This window comes from Brassica rapa, chromosome A02 (genome assembly GCF_000309985.2).
Source record: "Brassica rapa cultivar Chiifu-401-42 chromosome A02, CAAS_Brap_v3.01, whole genome shotgun sequence".
NCBI classification, from domain to species: domain Eukaryota; kingdom Viridiplantae; phylum Streptophyta; class Magnoliopsida; order Brassicales; family Brassicaceae; genus Brassica; species Brassica rapa.
Window position 1 is genome coordinate 29,923,953 of NC_024796.2, and position 18,726 is coordinate 29,942,678.

At 37.1% G+C, this 18,726-nt stretch overlaps 2 protein-coding genes across 3 annotated transcripts; one reads left to right on the plus strand and one right to left on the minus strand.

Annotated features, from left to right (window-relative positions):
* Positions 1-102: 102 nt before the first annotated feature.
* Positions 103-8,826, minus strand: LOC103854962. The gene is made up of 6 exons (XM_033284523.1): positions 8,610-8,826; positions 7,069-7,920; positions 6,831-6,983; positions 6,105-6,218; positions 539-661; positions 103-444 (listed from the first exon to the last, which is right to left on the minus strand). The coding sequence occupies exons 2-6, from the start codon at positions 7,912-7,914 to the stop codon at positions 313-315; spliced, it is 1,368 nt and encodes a 455-aa protein (XP_033140414.1). The 5' UTR covers positions 7,915-7,920; positions 8,610-8,826; the 3' UTR covers positions 103-312.
* Positions 8,827-14,668: 5,842 nt separating this feature from the next.
* On the plus strand, positions 14,669-18,440 carry LOC103249142 (protein LEAFY). Of its 2 annotated transcripts, none has more exons than XM_009131929.3 (3): positions 14,669-16,289; positions 16,753-17,153; positions 17,989-18,440. In XM_009131929.3, the coding sequence occupies exons 1-3, from the start codon at positions 15,827-15,829 to the stop codon at positions 18,382-18,384; spliced, it is 1,260 nt and encodes a 419-aa protein (XP_009130177.1). In that variant the 5' UTR covers positions 14,669-15,826; the 3' UTR covers positions 18,385-18,440. The 2 variants fall into 2 exon arrangements, with proteins under 2 accessions (XP_009130177.1, NP_001288996.1); NM_001302067.1 differs by having other exon boundaries at positions 15,827-16,289; positions 16,765-17,153; positions 17,989-18,384.
* Positions 18,441-18,726: the final 286 nt, after the last annotated feature.

Below are 18,726 nucleotides of genomic sequence, written 5' to 3' on the forward strand. Positions count from 1 at the left end.
AAAAAAAAACAGAAAATCGAAAGACCCAAACCGGAACCAAACCCAAAAATCTCTAGTGGAGCAAGAGTCTTGTGAAAGTCTATTGGGCTGGCCCTACTAACTAATTTGAAAGTCTCTAGCGGAGCAAGAGTCTTCCACAGTTCCACATACCTTAATAAAAGCAAACTTTTTACACACGTAAGTCGTAACAACCATTACAGAAATATCACACTAGTAAAAGAGTACAAGATACTTTGTTATTTTAATATTTGGTATTAGAAAAAGTGGAAAATTATAAAATGTTGAAGAAGAATAATCTATAGTTTTTACTCTTTAGGTACTAAGTGATTGGTAACCATCTTCCCGGTTCTTTCTCCGGTATACCACGGCGACTATTAGAACCACAACTGCCACCGCCACCGTCACTGCAAGAAAGGCTAAAAAGCTCATACTGCTCGAATGTGCCTGCAAAGAAATAATGAATACTGACGTTAAGTAAAGTAACACACATGGTAATAACCGGTTTGACCTTAACCGAGATCTGTTACCGGCAGTTTACCTGCAAGGAGCTCTCCGGTCCAGGCAGCTGCTGAGCAACGAGGATGTAAAAGAGTCCCATGACTCCTGTATGACCAATGACATTACTGTAATTGAACTCCAAAGACAGTGTCTCTCCATTAGTGATGCAGCGTAACGTGATCACCAAGGATCACAACTTCCTTTTCGTATAAGGAATTTCCCTTTTCTTTGTTTTGGCTTTTTTCCTTTTAATAGCTATTATGTTTTCTATTAGGAAAAGGATTTCATTAATCCCTTCAGGATTAGGTCATTCTTCGTTAGTATATATAGGGATGTTATTAGATCTTTAGAAGGACGACTTAATTAATAAAGACATTGATTTGATTTTTAAGAGCTTTCGAGCACTGCGAAGAGTATTCGCGCCCTTAAGAGCTTTAACAAGCACTGCGAAGAGTATTCGCGCCCTTATCCATCTTGTTTCGAATTTACTTCGACAACAAGAAACCAATTCAAAGATCATACCCTTGATCTTTGCGTTATATAGCTTCCGCACCCTATCAGTTGGTATCAGAATCAGTACGTTTCGGGATAACTTCAGTTTTCAATGACTAAGAAAACAGGAGCTGGCGTTGGTGACATACGGGATCACAACCCGGAGGAAGCCACAACAGACTTTTCGGAACTTCGAACCCTTCTTGTGGATATGCAGACGGCAACTCAACAGTCGATTCAGCAACTAGGCGAGATGCTTGCAACCCGTTTGGAGGCTCTAACCACAGCCCTGGCACCTCGTTTGGACCCTCAGGCCGAACACGGTGTTCAAGCTCCACTCCAACCAGAACAACGGCGTCTTCCTCCACCTCAAAATCCCCAACAACACTTTCCGCCACCACAACCACAACATCAACAACACCTTCCCGCTCCATTCCATCATCAGCGACAAAACCAGCACAGACGTTACAATCCAAGGGGTGACAACAGACCACAACTCGTTCACTCCGACGATGAAGATGACCAACATAGACAAGTTTACTTTGACGATTTACAACGCCGAGATAATCATCGATGGGAAAATAGTTTTAAAGTCGACATTCCAGAATTTCACGGTGGTCTCCGAGGTGACGATCTCATCGATTGGCTGATCTCGGTCGAGGAAATCCTCGAGTTCAAGCAAGTTCCACCGGAACGTCGCGTCTCTCTTGTCGCTATGCGCTTCCGAGGGCACGCTGCCACTTGGTGGAAGCAGATTAAAACTACTCGTTCTCGTACCGGCAAAGCTCCAATACAGTCTTGGGAAAAGTTGACAAAGCATCTTCGTCAAACCTTCCTACCACACAATTACGAACGCACCATGTACACGAAATTGCAAAATCTCCGCCAAGGTAACCGTACTGTGGACGAATATGCAGAAGAATTTGCTTTGTTATTGACTCGTAACGAGATCAATGACAGCCAAGTTCAACTTGTATCCCGCTTTATTGGAGGACTTAGACCACAACTCCAGACAGCAATGGCACAATTCGATCCTTTAACAATCGGAGAAGCCCATCGCCGTGCAGCATCATTCGAACAGCAGTCTAAGTCGTCTAACTGGAATTCATCTTCATCTCGTTTCCGTTCTCAAGATACTCCGGGGAGCACAACACCGTCGCCCTCCACAAAGGACAGCGCCGAGTCTTCTACTTCGGCGGCTAAGACCACCACACAAGACGAGCAGCAATTACGACGTTCAACTCGTCCTAATGCCTTGCGTTGTTACGCGTGCGGTGAACACGGACATCGACAAACTGCATGTCCGCATGCCACACGCCGAGGATTAATCATTGATGAAACAATTGAGGAGCAAGAAGTGTATGACTCACAAGACGAGGAAGACCAACCAGACGACCTGGACGTTCACCCGACGACTGGGGATTCTGGACGATTACTGGTCCTACGCCGTGCCTGTCTCACACCTCAACGACCTGATGACAAGTGGTTACGTACTAATATATTTCGTTCCACTTGCACAATCAAAGGCCGTATCTGCAGTTTCGTCATTGATTCTGGAAGCTGTCGTAATGTGATATCGGAGGAAGCAGTCGATAAACTCGGCATTGCACGAGAAAAACACCCAGCCCCTTATAACCTTGGCTGGTTGAACGACACCGCAAATATTCGCATCACACAGCGTGCGATTGTTCCATTCTCCATTGGCCTACACTACCAAGATCGCATGTACTGTGACATTGCCCCGATCGACTTTTGTCATCTTCTCCTTGGCCGCCCATGGGAATTTGATCGAAAGATTATTCATGATGGAGCCAAAAACACTTATAGCTTTCTCTGGAATACACAGAAGATCATCCTCCTTCCATCACAAGAAACGGCTTCAGCAACACCACCACTCACGTCACCTACCGCGACGCCCTCACCACCTACAATCATCCCACCGTCACCAACTACCAGTTCTTCTCCATCTACCACCTTACTTTGTTCATATAGAACATTTGTTTCTGAACTTCGGACCGAGGGCTTTGCTTTTGCTTTATTGCCCAACACCGATAACCGGATACAAACATCATCACCACCGCCAGCCTTGAGCAAAGTTCTAAACGACTTTGCTGATGTTTTTCCTGATGAACTACCGCAAGGTCTTCCTCCACTACGGGACATTCAGCACCAAATTGATTTTGTCCCTGGAGCAACATTACCTAACCGACCACACTATCGTATGAGTCCGTTAGAACACGAAGAGTTGCGTCGTCAGGTCGAAGATCTTCTGCGCAAGGGCCATATTAAAGAAAGCCTCAGTCCTTGTGCTGTCCCGGCTCTTCTAATCCCAAAAAAAGATGGGTCCTGGCGCATGTGCGTTGACAGCCGCGCGATCAATAAGATCACCGTCAGATATCGGTTTCCCATTCCTCGCTTAGATGACCTCTTGGATCAAATAGGTTCAGCCAAATTCTTTTCCAAGATCGATCTCAAGAGCGGATACCATCAAATCCGTATACGCCCGGGAGATGAGTGGAAAACAGCTTTTAAGACCAGGGAGGGACTTTTTGAATGGCTCGTTATGCCCTTCGGTCTTTCCAACGCACCAAGTACTTTCATGAGAATTATGAACCAAGCTTTGCGACCATTCATCGGACGATTCGTTGTAGTATATTTTGATGATATACTTATTTTCAGCTCATCACTTGTGGATCACACGGAGCATCTCAACAAAGTGCTTTCAGTTCTGCGATCGGAGAAATTGTTTGCAGCAAAACAAAAGTGCGAATTTGGCGTCTCAAAAGTGCTTTTTCTAGGATATGTGGTTTCTGATCAGGGGCTGGCCGTCGACCAATCTAAAGTCGAGGCAATAAGATCATGGCCAATCCCGAAAACAGTTTCAGACGTGCGGAGTTTCCACGGTCTCGCATCATTCTATCGACGGTTCGTAGACCAATTCAGCGCCATTATGGCACCAATTACAAGTTGCATGCGTGAAGGCAAGTTCGAATGGACGCTGGAAGCCACACAAGCATTTGAAAAGATCAAAGAAAAGCTTACTACAGCTCCGATACTTGTTCTTCCCAACTTTTCATTACCATTTGAGCTACATTGTGATGCGTCCAAGCTAGGGATAGGCGGCGTTTTAAGTCAACAAGGACGTCCTGTTGCGTTCTTTAGTGAGAAATTGGCAGGTGCACGTGGCCGCTATAGTACATACGATGTGGAGTTTTATGCTATCGTCCAAGCGATTAAACACTGGCGCCATTATTTGGTTCATCGCGAGTTCGTTCTTTTCACAGACCATGATGCGTTGCGACATCTGGACAGTCAAGCCAAAGTCTCGGCACGACATGCTGCCTGGATTTCGTATTTACAACAGTTTACGTTCGTCATCAAGCATCAGTCCGGCAAGACGAACCGCGTGGCCGATGCTCTCAGTCGACGGCATAGTCTGTTAACCACTATGCATTCGTCGGTGATAGGATTTGCATCGTTTGCGGATATGTATCCGACAGACCCATTCTTTGCTCGCATTTACCAGGAGTCCGAACAGAACCTGCGAGGCGACTACACGATACAAGATGGTTTTCTTTTCAAAGGATTACGTCTTTGTGTCCCGGATTGCAGCCTGCGGTTAAAGATAATCAGTGAACTTCATCACGAGGGGCATGTGGGTCGCGATAGAACGTTACAGTTAGTGATGGATTCATATTTTTGGCCTACTTTGCGGAGAGACGTGGAGCGATTCGTCGAACGTTGTCGTATCTGTCAACTGGCTAAGGGCAAAGCTACTAATGCGGGTTTATATCTTCCGCTTCCCATTCCTACTCAACCTTGGTCTGATGTTAGTATGGATTTTGTCTTAGGGCTCCCTCGGACCCAAAAAGGACATGATTCCATATTTGTCGTCGTTGATCGTTTCTCCAAGATGGTCCACTTTATCGCGTGTAAAAAGACCACCGACGCCGTAAGTGTTGCTACTTTGTTCTTCCGCGAGATCTATCGCCTGCATGGACTCCCAACGTCTATCGTCTCCGACCGTGACACACGGTTTCTTAGTCACTTTTGGCGATCGTTGTGGAAATTGTTAGGCACTTCTCTTGATATGAGCTCTGCTTACCATCCTCAAACTGATGGTCAAACAGAGGTCGTGAATCGTTCTTTGGGTAATTTACTTCGATGCCTTGTCGGAGATAACATCAAATCATGGGACACTAAGCTTGGTCAGGCTGAATTTGCACACAACCATGCCACTAATCGCAGTACCACCTTCTCCCCTTTTCATGTCGTGTATGGTCTTGTTCCTCGTGGTCCCTTGGATCTGACTACTGCACCAGACAAGACGCGACACCATGGTGAAGCCATCGATTTCATTACCAACATCCAGGACGTCCATAAGCTTGCACAATCTCATTTGGACGCCGCTACAGCAAAATATAAACTCGCAGCCGATGCCAAGAGACGTGAGTTGATCTTCGAACCTGGTGATCTAGTCTGGGTGTACTTAACCAAAGAACGCCTACCATTACGAGATTACAACAAACTGAAATCCAAGAAACTTGGCCCTGTCGAAGTCCTCGAGCGCATAAATCCAAACGCATATCGCGTCAAGTTGCCTGCCCACCTTCGGACTTCAGACGTCTTCAACATCAAGCATTTGTCTCCTTTCAAGGGCGACAATGACGGTCCAGATTCGTGGACGAATCCTTCTCAACAGGGGGGACCTGATGCAGCGTAACGTGATCACCAAGGATCACAACTTCCTTTTCGTATAAGGAATTTCCCTTTTCTTTGTTTTGGCTTTTTTCCTTTTAATAGCTATTATGTTTTCTATTAGGAAAAGGATTTCATTAATCCCTTCAGGATTAGGTCATTCTTCGTTAGTATATATAGGGATGTTATTAGATCTTTAGAAGGACGACTTAATTAATAAAGACATTGATTTGATTTTTAAGAGCTTTCGAGCACTGCGAAGAGTATTCGCGCCCTTAAGAGCTTTAACAAGCACTGCGAAGAGTATTCGCGCCCTTATCCATCTTGTTTCGAATTTACTTCGACAACAAGAAACCAATTCAAAGATCATACCCTTGATCTTTGCGTTATATAGCTTCCGCACCCTATCAATTAGTCACTTTCACCGGTTCAGGATAACAAGACGACATTCCAACGATGTAACCAGCTTCGCTTCCAGGCTCATCTCCATTGCCATACTTTGGCATCGAGGAGCATATTACCTCACCGTCCTGATCAATCCATAACACAAGAGTCTCAGTTTTTGAGTAAAAAGTTTTTGCATTAGCTTAAAACCTTAGGTTGAGTGTTTATAACCAAACCCGAAATCCGAACTGAGACCAAACCAAAATCCTATCTAAACCATCATAAAAAATACCCAAATAGTCTAAGAATACTTTCGGACTCGGGTTCAATCCAAACTAAACTAAAATCCGTACTAGAATCGGAAAAATCCACATTAGTTAATCTATTAATGTTTTTTTCTACATATGTTACATTAAGATAATTTAGAATTTTTTTGTAGTTTTTATAGGAATTGTGAATCGTTATTTTGGAATACTTTTAATCAGTTTAGGTAGCTTGACAAGTTTTTAATCAGATTTTTGATTTTTTTTTTTGTATATTTTAAATATGTTTTTGTCAATTTCATTAATTTTATTTCCAGATTTAAGTACGAATTTTAGACAATAATTATAATTTGATTTGAACCAAACTCATATGAAATCGAATCAAACCCGATCCAAAAACTAGTAAAATATAAATAAGACCATTGTGCATGATACCGAAAATCCAAAACAAACCCCGAACAAGACACCAAACGTCCGGGCCTGTTAAAAACTAACCTCTCGGTACAGAGCTGCACCGATACCACCTGCGTGCTGGTGAGCTACTCCATAGACAATATACCCGTTAAACGGCATCATCAAGCTCTTTTTCTTAACATCAACACATCCACCATAACCCTTAGTTTTGCACGGTTTCACGTCATATTCCACCTGAAAAAAAAAGCAATTAATACACCTTAGCTAACGTTTTTAAGTAAAAGAATTAATAAGCAGCGATGTGAAAGTCTTTACTGACATGACAAAAATGTTCTTGGTTATCTCCTGTTGATCCTTCTGACCGTTCCCAAGAATCCGTAACATCGAGAATATAAACCTTAGCCGGCAACAAAACCGAGCTGTCCCAATCAACCCATCTCACAGTATACTTAAGATACACAGTTCTTGTTTTGTTTCCACTTTCGAATCCGTTTCTTAACCGACATTGAGTCTTATCGTAGCAGCAGTCTTGACCTCCTTTGTATCCAGGTTCTAAAGCTCGACCATACTCATCAACGGTCACGTTATAAAGATCACACCGACACTCGGTGCATCCTTGTTTATCCACAACCCCTCTAGTGTCAATAGCGTGAATATTTAGAAGCCATTTGAACTCATACCCATCAGGTACTTTCTCCGGGTTACCGATCTCGATCGCGTAAGGATCAGGAACATACGTCGAAGTCTTGCGTGTTTCTGATCCTAACCCAAAGTATTGTCTAACTCTGTTCCTACACAACCCTCCGTTACTAACGAGAATATAATCAGGGCTCGAACCAAGGTTCCTAGGCGTGTCTAGGTGCGAAAGGTTGAGACCTTTACGCACGTAGTAAGGGTGCACAACCCAGTGGTGGAGATATGTCTCGTGTAACGGGACGGGGTTGCCGTCTTGGTCGACTACTTCGGCGTCGAAACCTTTGAGGCCGATGTGGCCTCTAGGGAAATCGATGTCGAATAGGTAAGGGTCTGCGACTGATCCTGGAGTCATGACTTGTTTTGGTGATAGGAAACTTGCGGACTTGATCTTAAAGGTGTAGCTAGGCGATATGCTTAACGCGACCAGAAGAAGAAATAAGGACGAGATGATCAGGTAACAACGAGCCATTTTGTCCTGTTTCGATATCGTTATAGAGAGGTAATAAATGAAGTAAAACTGATAAAATACGTAATCATGCATGGATAAATTAACATCTCAAACTCTTAACCTAGTTTTGTTTGAAATAAAACTGTGAACACAACAAACCCACTTGAAAGTTTGAAACCTGATTTAACTACAAGATGTCAAGTTACAAAAACGAATAATCTAACATAATCTTGTTTTAAGTTCGTTGGGGACGGGTCAACCTTGAGATATTGAGAAGGAGAGAGTTATACACGGTTTAAGAAGAATTTCCATATTTTGAACCTATACATTTTTTTTTACAAATTTGAAAGCCTATATATATATATATATATATATATATATATTTTCAAAAAAAATTTGGAGGTTTGAAGCAAATGTTACATCGAGCTTGATCCAGGACCGGATCTGAAATTTAAGGAGATATAAATATTTTTTCTAAAACTTTAATTAAAAATTGCAATTTTGGAGCTTATCACTATATAAAAACCTGCATAAATTTTGGAGGCCAAAACTAATGTTTCACACGGTTATTCTTAATCTGCAGCTCATACATAAAGGGACGCAGAGATGTTAGATAAGTTCCTGATTCGAACATATCTAGTACTACGTAACTGTCTTCCCTATCAACAAAAAAACACGATTACAAAAGACAGAAAGCTAGGGAGTGAGAGATTTACGTGTGCTCGAACGGAAAATTTTCAGAACCAACTCTCTTCGATTCGGTGTGTTGAAGAAAACTTAAGTCTTTTGTCTTGGATGTTACTGTAATGAAGTGTCCCACGAGGAACATTTCGAGAGATATATTTTTTATGGGAAATGCGTTGCTCTCATATAACCCGAAGAGACGTAGGACACTAGCTTCCGATGTGTAGCCAATGACATCATCGCTCTCGTCAAAAAAAAAATATTAATTAACTATTTTCTGAGATAACCGATGGTTTTGTAAAATAAAATCATACTTAGTAAACAAACCACAAGGGACACGTCTTTACTAGAAAAAGAAAACTTTTATTTCTTTCAAATGTCTTTCACTCTTCAACTTTTCTGTTGTTAGTAGTTACGTTAAGTTAAATGAAGCAGGTCATTTCTATCTTCCATATGCTTTTATTGTAATCAAGGAAAAAAACAGCGATTTGGAATTTTGTATAAATAAGGAAAGTTCTCTTTGATATTTTTCCCACTGATTAGTTGATGTAGTTCAGTACAAATTGAATTTGAATCCATCCACACACACTATCTATCGGTTTAACTGACCGACTTTAATAAAGATTAGAAGCTGCAGTTGGATAAGAAATGAAGTTTCCATACAACGACGTCTTTTGTTGCATACTTCCAAGACGCTTACACTGATCACGACCACACCAACATACACATCTGTGACCTAACCATCCATTCGTCTCTAAAAGATTATGACGTGCTTTTGAGCACTAACGTCATCTAATCATACCTTGATCGGGAAATGTATGAGTCGGCCCGTGAAGAATTGTGAAACTCTAAACCCACTAAGGCCCAGTGTAAACATGCGTCGTAAGTTAACTTCATTCTTGTGAGGTCAATTAATTTATAATTTAATTGCTTTTTCATTTCCTTTTTTGTAGTTTAGGTAAGGTTCAAAGTACTTCAAATATTAGCTGTATATTAAATCATTTTCAAAATTTTATTTAAGAATGATATAATATTGGAAAATAGGGTAGTAATAGGGGGTTTTGAACACATTATTAACCTTTTGAGGATTCGCTCATTCTAAAACTCCCAACAGTTAAATAACAGTGGTAAGAACAGTATTAGAGTCGCAAGTCGAAATGATGAACATGATGCCATACAATTAATAATAACTAGGTTAAGATCCGCGCACGCGGAATCAACGTTATATATATAAATTATTTTATATATTATATGTTTCTGACCTATTATAAAATAATAAATATATATTAAATAATTAAAAAATCAGTAATTATTACCTATATAATTAAGTTGGTGCGAACATATAAATAAATTTTATTAATCCAAAAGAATATTTTTTTCTATTTGATATGGTATATAATTAAATTTAAATGATAATAACATATATATATAGTATATTTTAATATTAATATTTATCAGAACGATGCTTTTTGCTCATGTTTTTTTTTTATCATTTGTATCTGTTATAGCAAAAAATTTAAATTACTGATAACAAAATTTTTACTGTGGGATTAATAGTTTATGTAATTTATAATATTTTTAAAAATTATTTTGTCAATATTTTTTTAAAAAAAAATTGTTAAAAGTAAATTTCAAAATTAAGATATTTATTTATTTTCTTATATGACATATAATTTAATGTACATATACATATATATATATATATATTTATATATATTTTATTTTTAATATTTATTAAATGGCACTTTCAACTTATATGATTTTTTAATTATTTGTATCCTGTCATAACAAAAAGTTTAAACCATAGATCACAAAATTTGAATGTGAAACTTTTAATGGTTTTAGTAATTTATACTCGTTTTTAAAAATTTAAAATATAACATATAAAGAATTTTTTTAATTTTTATTAAATGGTTACTATGATTGTTTTATTTATTTTAATAGTTTAAAATTAAACAAATATAATATAATATACACTTATTTTTATCAAATCTTTATTATTCAAAGTCATTAATTGTCATATATACTTTAACCATATTAGGTAATTCTTTAATTTTATTAATGGAAATAATGAAGCACATTAATAATGTATTTATGGTTAGTTTAATAAAAAGTTTATTATATATTTAGATGGACCAACCTATTTTTCTAAGGATTCTAAAAATCATTCTAGTGATGACATGTGACTACAAAAAATGTTGTAATGCTTCTTAAATAATATATAGGGGATAACAAATACATATAAAATAATGTACTAATGCTGCAGATAAACAAATAAAGAAGATGAGTACATTAACATCTTTATTATTAATTTATTGTGTAAGTCTAGGAAAATTAAAATTTCAAATCACATATTAAGTCATTTTTCATTTTTTTTTTAAATTAAGGCGAGTATAATATTGGAAAATAGGGTTGTAATAGGGGCTTTAGAACACACTGTCCAATATTTTCAGGATTCTAAAACTCCAACAGTTAATGAACAGAGTAAAAACAGTATTAGAGTCGCAAGTCGCAATGATGATCATGATAATATATCATAATTATAATAACAGTACATATGTAATGTCGTACTAATGCTGCAAATTAACATAAAATAATTTGAAAATGAGAGAAAAGACAAAGAAAAGGTAAAGAGGAAACTGAGGGACTGATGAGAAGGAGAGAGGAGGATGCTAGGGCTGTGAGAGAGACAGTCAAATAAAACAGACTGAGCTTTTAAGATGGCAGACTCTCAGAACTCCGACCTGACCTGTCGTTTCCTCATTGGCTACCTTTCCACGTTAAAGTTTTCTTATCGGCTCAAACGGCTTTGTTTCTTGCGATCACTGTTTATTGACAAGGCTTACTTAACTAGGATTGTTCTTTTTTTTCCCAAGTGAGTTTTCATTGATAACTTTGTTAAACACACAAAGAGGAATACAAATGCCGGCGGAAAATATGAATATCCCCAGAAACCAAGTCTACAAGGGAATCAAAAGTCCAAGAGACAGACCACTAATAAACGAAGCTTTAAGCTACAAACTAAATTCTTTTAACTAAAACTTAACCTATGAAGAGAAAATAGAAACCATACTTAATTGTCTTACGAGTAGCCGGATGTCTCGCCACACAGGGAGCAAGAGAGCATAAAAAGTAGAAGTTCTTCATGAAGAGCAAAAACCATCATCTGAACCACCCGTTCACGATGACCACACACACCACACACCACCACTAAGACGAAGCCAAGACATAAAACAAGAAGAAACAAACACCCGGAAGAGCTGTCATCTCAACCACGCCTTCATCTGAACACTACAAAGCCTTAACCTCTTTCTATTGCTTCAACACCTAGAAGCCACCGAGGAAATCCAGAGACCAAGAGAGACCAGAAGTAACTTATTCAAAGGGCAGGAGAAGGACGTCTTTGAACCTGAGAGACCAGGGGTGACTTGAAACCAACTCTTCTTCACGACACTAACCTTCAGTAGCTCTCCACATACCACTACTACTCTGCTTCACCGTTGCTGGAACAAAGACAAATTAAGCCATTCTCTACACTCCATGACAGATTAGTCTAAGATGAACTGAGAAGATTAGCAAAGACACTACAAACTACACAAGACCTTGATCACGACCAACTATGAAGGCGAGAGAGATTCCAAAACCCATTATAGGATAGATACAGCTCAAACCAGAAAGAGCAAAGGGAACAAACTCTTTAAGCACAAGGCCAGCGAGAAGACAAGTAGATCTAGGAGTTCAAAGAAGAAGCAAACTCTGATGTTGGCGAGAAACAACCAGCACACGTCATCAACATCTAGAAAATACCTGACTTTAGCGACCTGACTCTGAAAATAAACTTCACGCGCCACCACGCTCCTCCACGCCGGAGTCTTCACATCCATCAAATCAGTCGAATCCTCCCCACGCCTTCAGAGAACAACACGAGCAAACAACAATAGAGCAACGAAACGCGACTCCGGTGCTGTGAGAGCCACCGGAATCGACCACCGTTAAAACCTAGATCTACTTCCTCTCACCTTCGTCTCTCTAGAGAACAAAGAGAGAGAGTTTTACTTAACTAGGATTGTTCACTTCAATAAAAAAAAAAGTTCCGGTTTTAATGTAATTTAACGTTTTTTGTGACGACCACGAAGCTTTTTTGGGTCAGATGTTCTAACAAGAGCAAGATATGTTTCGCTTACTATGATATTATATATTTTTGTTCTAATTTTTTTATGAATCTGTTTTTGAAAGGTTTTTCTTCAAAAAGTTCAATATTAAGTATAATTAGACCCAACCTATATATTAGTCTTTTTTGGTTTTATATCCGAAATGAAATTGGGATTACTTATTTATTATAATAGTAATAATTTTCGTTTGTAATAGTTTTAGTTTTTGTAGGGTCGCATACATTTTGCTTGGGGGTGTCTTCAACTAAATTTGATGGGAATTTTAATTAACGGTATATTCAACTAGTCTAACATATATATGCTATTTACTGAGCCTGAATTTTATGGGAACAAGTTAGTCTTCAAATGTAGAACAGTTATACGTTTGGAACGTGAGCTATCCATCATCAAATGAAGTTAGTCTTCATACTGATGATGCCAAAAGAATAGCTCACCCAAAAAATTAGTAGTAAAGCAATTAAACAACAAGTTAGAACTTAGCAAAAAAAAAAGAGAATTCGGCCAAAGAAAACACAAACTTTTCACGAATTGCCAAAGAAAACCTGTACTCGAGCCTCGCCAAAAAAATCATTTACTTTTGTTGACTTTTTTAGTTTATTAATAAACTTAGGATTGACTTGCCAATTTAGCACGCCGTGAACTCTCAGTTAACACAGTGTTAACTAGACGTTAAGTGAAACGACGTCGTTTTAGAGGATTTGAAATTAAAAATAAGTAGACCCCTGGATTCGAACCCAAGTTGGTTGGTCAAATGGCAAGGTCTTTTATCACTGGGCTACTCACACTTTCAATGTACTTACTAACATGTTTACTTTTATTTGATACATATTAAATGTAAAAAATTCTCTAAAAACTTAATAAGATCTTTAAAATTCTAAAAAAATTAAAAAAATAAAGAAGATTTTTATAAAATTAATTTAGAAATTAAAATTAAAAATAAAATTTTATTTTTCTTTTTAAAAAATAAAAACTCTTCCAAAATTTTCTAAAAACTTAAAAAGATCTTTAAAATTTTATTGAAATTAAAAAATAAAAACTTTATCTTTAATTTTGAAATTAAAATTGAAATTAAAAAATCAAAAAATTTCCAAATTTTTCATTTTAAAAAAAAATCCAATTTTTTAAAAAATTATAATAAAATGCAAAAAATTAAAGTTACAATTATCAACTTTTTATGTGTGTATAATTAATTTCAACTTTTAGCAAATGTATAAAAAAAAATTGAAAAGTTTGGAAGATTTTTTTATTTTTTGAAAAGAAAAAATAAAATTTTATTTTCTATTTTAATTTCAAAATTAATTTTATAAAAAATTTCTTTATTTTTTCAATTTTTTGGAATTTTAAAGATCTTTTTAAGTTTTTAGAAAATTTTGGAAGAGTTTTTATTTTTAAAAAGAAAAAGAAAATTTTATTTTTAATTTTAATTTCTAAATTAATTTTCTAAAAATCTTCTTTATTTTTTTAATTTTTTTGGAATTTTAAAGATCTTTTTAAGTTTTTAGAAAATTTTGGAAGAGTTTTTATTTTTTAAAAAGAAAAAGAAAGTTTTATTTTTAATTTTAATTTCTAAATTAATTTTATAAAAATCTTCTTTATTTTTTAATTTTTTTGGAATTTTAAAGATCTTATTAAGTTTTTAGAGAATTTTTTATATTTAACATGTATCAAATAAAAATAAACATGTTAGTAAGTACATTGAAAGTGCCAGTAGCCCAGTGGTAAAATACCTTGTCATTTGACCAACCAACCTGGGTTCGATTTTAGGGGTTTACATATTTTTAATTTCAAATCATGTAAAACGACGTCGTTTCATCTCATTTGCAAACGACGTCGTTTTACTTAACGCCAACAATAAACGACGTTAAATATTTCTGTTAAATTTGTTGACGGCGTGCTAAATTGGCAAGTCAGCGAAAACATTGTTAATTAATTCTAAAGTCAATGAAAGTTTGGTGTTTTTTTGGTCAGCCCAAAAGTTCATGTTTTTTTTGGCAATTCGTGCAAAGTTCAGGTTTTTTTTGGCCGAATTAAACAACAAGTTAGATGTTTATTTCTATAACATTAATGTATTTTATCGGTTTGAGAATTTTTTTAATAAGATATTTTTGCTTTTTTTACCTAGAAAAGATTGACAAAAAAAAAATAGAAACGAAAATTTATGTTCAGGACAGGTGTAATAATAGATCAGGGAGATGACAACACGTAATGATCGTAGAAGAGATTAGACCCCAAAGTTCATGGGATTAGATAGACTGAAACACTCCTGACTCCTCCTTTTGAGGTTTTCACTTTGCATTTATTAATCTTTGTTCTCTAAATGCAAATCAATTCCCTGTAAATCTATAAATACTCAGAATTTATTATTGCACAGCAGAAAAAAAATTAAATTCCTATTTTTGCTATAAATTAACAATCTCATTTAATGTCCACGAGATTCGCGTTCAGACAATGCTGATATTTCTTATCACACAAAAATTATTTTCATTATAAATTTATCAGAACTTATACCATAACTTAAAAAGACGTACTCAGTAGCCTATGTGGATAACTTATTCGTTTGAGTTATGTAAAGGACACTACAGAGAAATATATACATTTCTCCAGCTGCTGCAAAGAGTTTCGTTCAAATTATAACGGTCTACACCATATTGCCCGATTCAAAGAGACAATTACAGAAGTAAAACTATTAAAAACGTAAGAGATAAATTTAAAAATAAAAATGTATTAATAAAAAGAAGAGAACACAATAAAAACCCTAATCATTTTATAACTTAACGTGTCAAATGACAAAGGGTCATAATCAGTATACAGAGAAAAAAGAATGTCGATGAAAGATAAAAAAAGCTTGACTTGTTTAGTCACAACTGTCAATTTTCCAGCAAGACACATATCTTCTTTATATAATACTTACATATACATACGTACTTTATTGCAATAAACAGATATATAAAATAAGAATATTTCAAAAAGTTTTAATTTATTTTCTAGATTCTTTACTGTTGTATATATAGAAGCTGCTCGAGTGGTCATTTTAACAATAAAGCAACCTCCTCAAAAAAAGAGTAAAGAAAGAGAATATGGATCCTGAAGGTTTCACGAGTGGCTTATTCCGATGGAACCCAACGAGAGCAATGGTTCAACAACCACCACCTCCGGTTCCTCCTCCACCGCAGCAACAACCCCCCGCAACACCGCAGACGGCAGCGTTTGGAATGAGACTAGGTGGGTTGGAGGGTTTGTTCGGTCCTTACGGTGTACGTTTTTACACGGCGGCGAAGATAGCCGAGCTAGGTTTCACGGCGAGCACGCTTGTGGGCATGAAGGACGAGGAGCTTGAGGATATGATGAATAGCCTCTCTCATATCTTTCGTTGGGAGCTCCTCGTGGGTGAACGGTACGGTGTCAAAGCCGCCGTGAGAGCTGAACGGAGACGGTTGCTAGAAGAGGAAGAGCAGGAGTCTTCTAGACGCCGTCATTTGATACTCTCCGCCGCAGGTGATTCCGGCACTCATCACGCTCTTGATGCACTCTCTCAAGAAGGTACAATAACAACATAATAATGATATTTGCAGGTCATTTCGTCATATTAATGATGTTTACAATTCAGCAAAAAGAAAGTACCAATATCATTGAATATATACATGTATTTCTCACGTTCCACGTTTATTTGTGTATAATAAAGTTGTGAAAATAGTAAATATGCGTTTATAGGAGCCTCATCTAAAATTTAAGGGATTATATACATTTTTTACTTTAAATTTTAATAATCTTGATTGATGATTTGAGTGATATTTAATATATGTATAATATTTTTTAATATTTGGGGTGTAAACGAATATTTTATCTATTTGTCACTAAAACCACCCCTTAACGTGCTATTGTGTATACAGTTTATACACTATGCAGTGCAGTCAGGTTGTTATATATTAGACCTATTGCAAGAAGTACGAGGATTAGTTATAGTGTATAGAAATTATGTGATTGTGACAAAAAGTATATATAGATGATTGGACAGGGTTATCAGAGGAGCCAGTGCATCAGCTAGAACATACCGATGCGGCGGGGAACAACGGCGGAGGAGGAGGCTATTGGGACGCAGGGCAGGCAAAGATGAAGAAGCCACAGCAAAGACGCAGAAAGAAACAGATGGTGACGTCAGTGGAAACCGATGATGACATGAACGAAGGTGATGATGACGATGACGGTAACGGAGGAGGAGGTGGTGGTGTGTTGGGGATTGAGAGACAGAGAGAGCATCCGTTCATCGTAACGGAGCCAGGGGAAGTGGCACGTGGCAAAAAGAACGGTTTGGATTATCTTTTCCACTTGTACGAACAATGTCGCGAGTTTCTTATTCAAGTTCAGACCATTGCTAAAGACCGTGGCGAAAAATGCCCCACCAAGGTATCTTCCAAGACTTAATCCTAGCCGTACGTTTACTTTTACATTATTATTATTTTTAGAAAAATATATTTATGTTGCGCAAAAAAAAAGAAAAATATATTTATATATTAGTTCTGTCGGAATTTATGAGGTATGGTAGGGATACCATAGCCATTATCATCGACAGCTGTTTTAAAGTAAGTTTGACAAGTCACTAGGTCAGTGTTTTGTTTTCCAGTATTATTTTTTTATTTTCTTTTTAGTTTTTGCTATGTGTGGCATAGATTTATATAGGTTCTGATTTACATTTTCTTTTTGTTAACGAATATAGTTAGATTTCAATTTAAAGTTTTGACAGAGTCAGCGTACGACAACGTGTCGAGTTAGGATAAAAACACAGTCGTTGTTTTGTTTTAGTCTAAAAACGACATGAGATAGCAAGTACTAAGATACGATGTCCTTATGCATTTAGATTCGATCAATTTCTGCATGCATGTGCGTAAATAAACATAGATATTATACTTTTTGACAATTAATAAGGATATATTTTTTGTGTGTATATATTTAGAAATAATATTTGGATACATGATATTGCTCAGCGGGTAATAGTGTCTCCTTTCTTTGAGTGATGATAGTACATAATCCATGAGCTCTGTGCCATTGCTTGTACAGACGCACGTTATTTTTTTTTAAAGTACAGAAAATTTAAGCGAATAAAACTCCTTTTTTTTTTGTTCTTTCTCAAATTTTTAGTTCCATTGTTTTTATGATAATCTTTTTACAACATAAATATTGGTACTTTCTGTTTGGAGCTATTAACTACTGATTTTAATGTTTTGGAAAAATATGTAAATAGGTGACGAACCAAGTATTCAGATACGCCAAGAAGTCCGGAGCGAGTTACATAAACAAGCCGAAGATGCGACACTACGTTCATTGCTACGCACTCCACTGCCTAGACGAAGAAGCTTCAAACGCTCTACGAAGAGCGTTTAAAGAACGCGGCGAGAACGTTGGGTCGTGGCGTCAGGCATGTTACAAGCCGCTAGTGAACATAGCTTGTCGTCATGGCTGGGACATAGACGCAGTTTTCAACGCTCACCCTCGTCTCTCCATTTGGTATGTCCCCACTAAGCTGCGTCAGCTCTGCCATTTGGAGCGGAGCAATGCGGTTGCTGCGGCTTCAGCTTTGGTTGGGAACGGTATTAGCTGCACTGGATCGTCCGCGTCTGGCGGTTTGGGGTTTAATTAGTTGGGTTATTGTTTGTTTGTTTAGTTTCTTGTTCGTTTTCTTAGTTAATTATTAGGCTCTAGTTTTTACTCGTTTTGGCTGGGCTTGTTCGTTTTTTTTTTCCGAATTATTATAAAAAAGTTACAATGAAACGCAAAATCAGTCGAGATAAGAATGAATCATTACACTAACATATAAAATTAAAATCTAAATAATAAATGGAAGTAGAATCTGCTGGAAATGGAGAGAATGGTGCACTGGACACACTTAAATGAAGTAGAATCTGGAATTGAGTTCCTGTTTGTCAATAAAATGTTCTGCTTGCTTCTTCTGACTTGCGAGACAAGAAGCAGAAGAAGCCAT

What these genes read in the sequence shown, in the direction of transcription:
- LOC103854962 (XM_033284523.1), bottom strand. Translation starts at nt 7,914, where the DNA reads ATGGCTCGTTGTTACCTGATCATCTCGTCCTTATTTCTTCTTCTGGTC. An exon ending in ATCCTGAACCGGTGAAAGTG is followed by an intron (nt 662 to 6,104) that starts ACTAATTGATAG and finishes TTACGCTGCATC; the next exon opens with ACTAATGGAGAGACACTGTC. An exon ending in GACCGGAGAGCTCCTTGCAG is followed by an intron (nt 445 to 538) that starts GTAAACTGCCGG and finishes ATTTCTTTGCAG; the next exon opens with GCACATTCGAGCAGTATGAG.
- LOC103249142 (XM_009131929.3), top strand. Translation starts at nt 15,827, where the DNA reads ATGGATCCTGAAGGTTTCACGAGTGGCTTATTCCGATGGAACCCAACG. An exon ending in TGATGCACTCTCTCAAGAAG is followed by an intron (nt 16,290 to 16,752) that starts GTACAATAACAA and finishes AAGTATATATAG; the next exon opens with ATGATTGGACAGGGTTATCA. An exon ending in GCGAAAAATGCCCCACCAAG is followed by an intron (nt 17,154 to 17,988) that starts GTATCTTCCAAG and finishes ATATGTAAATAG; the next exon opens with GTGACGAACCAAGTATTCAG.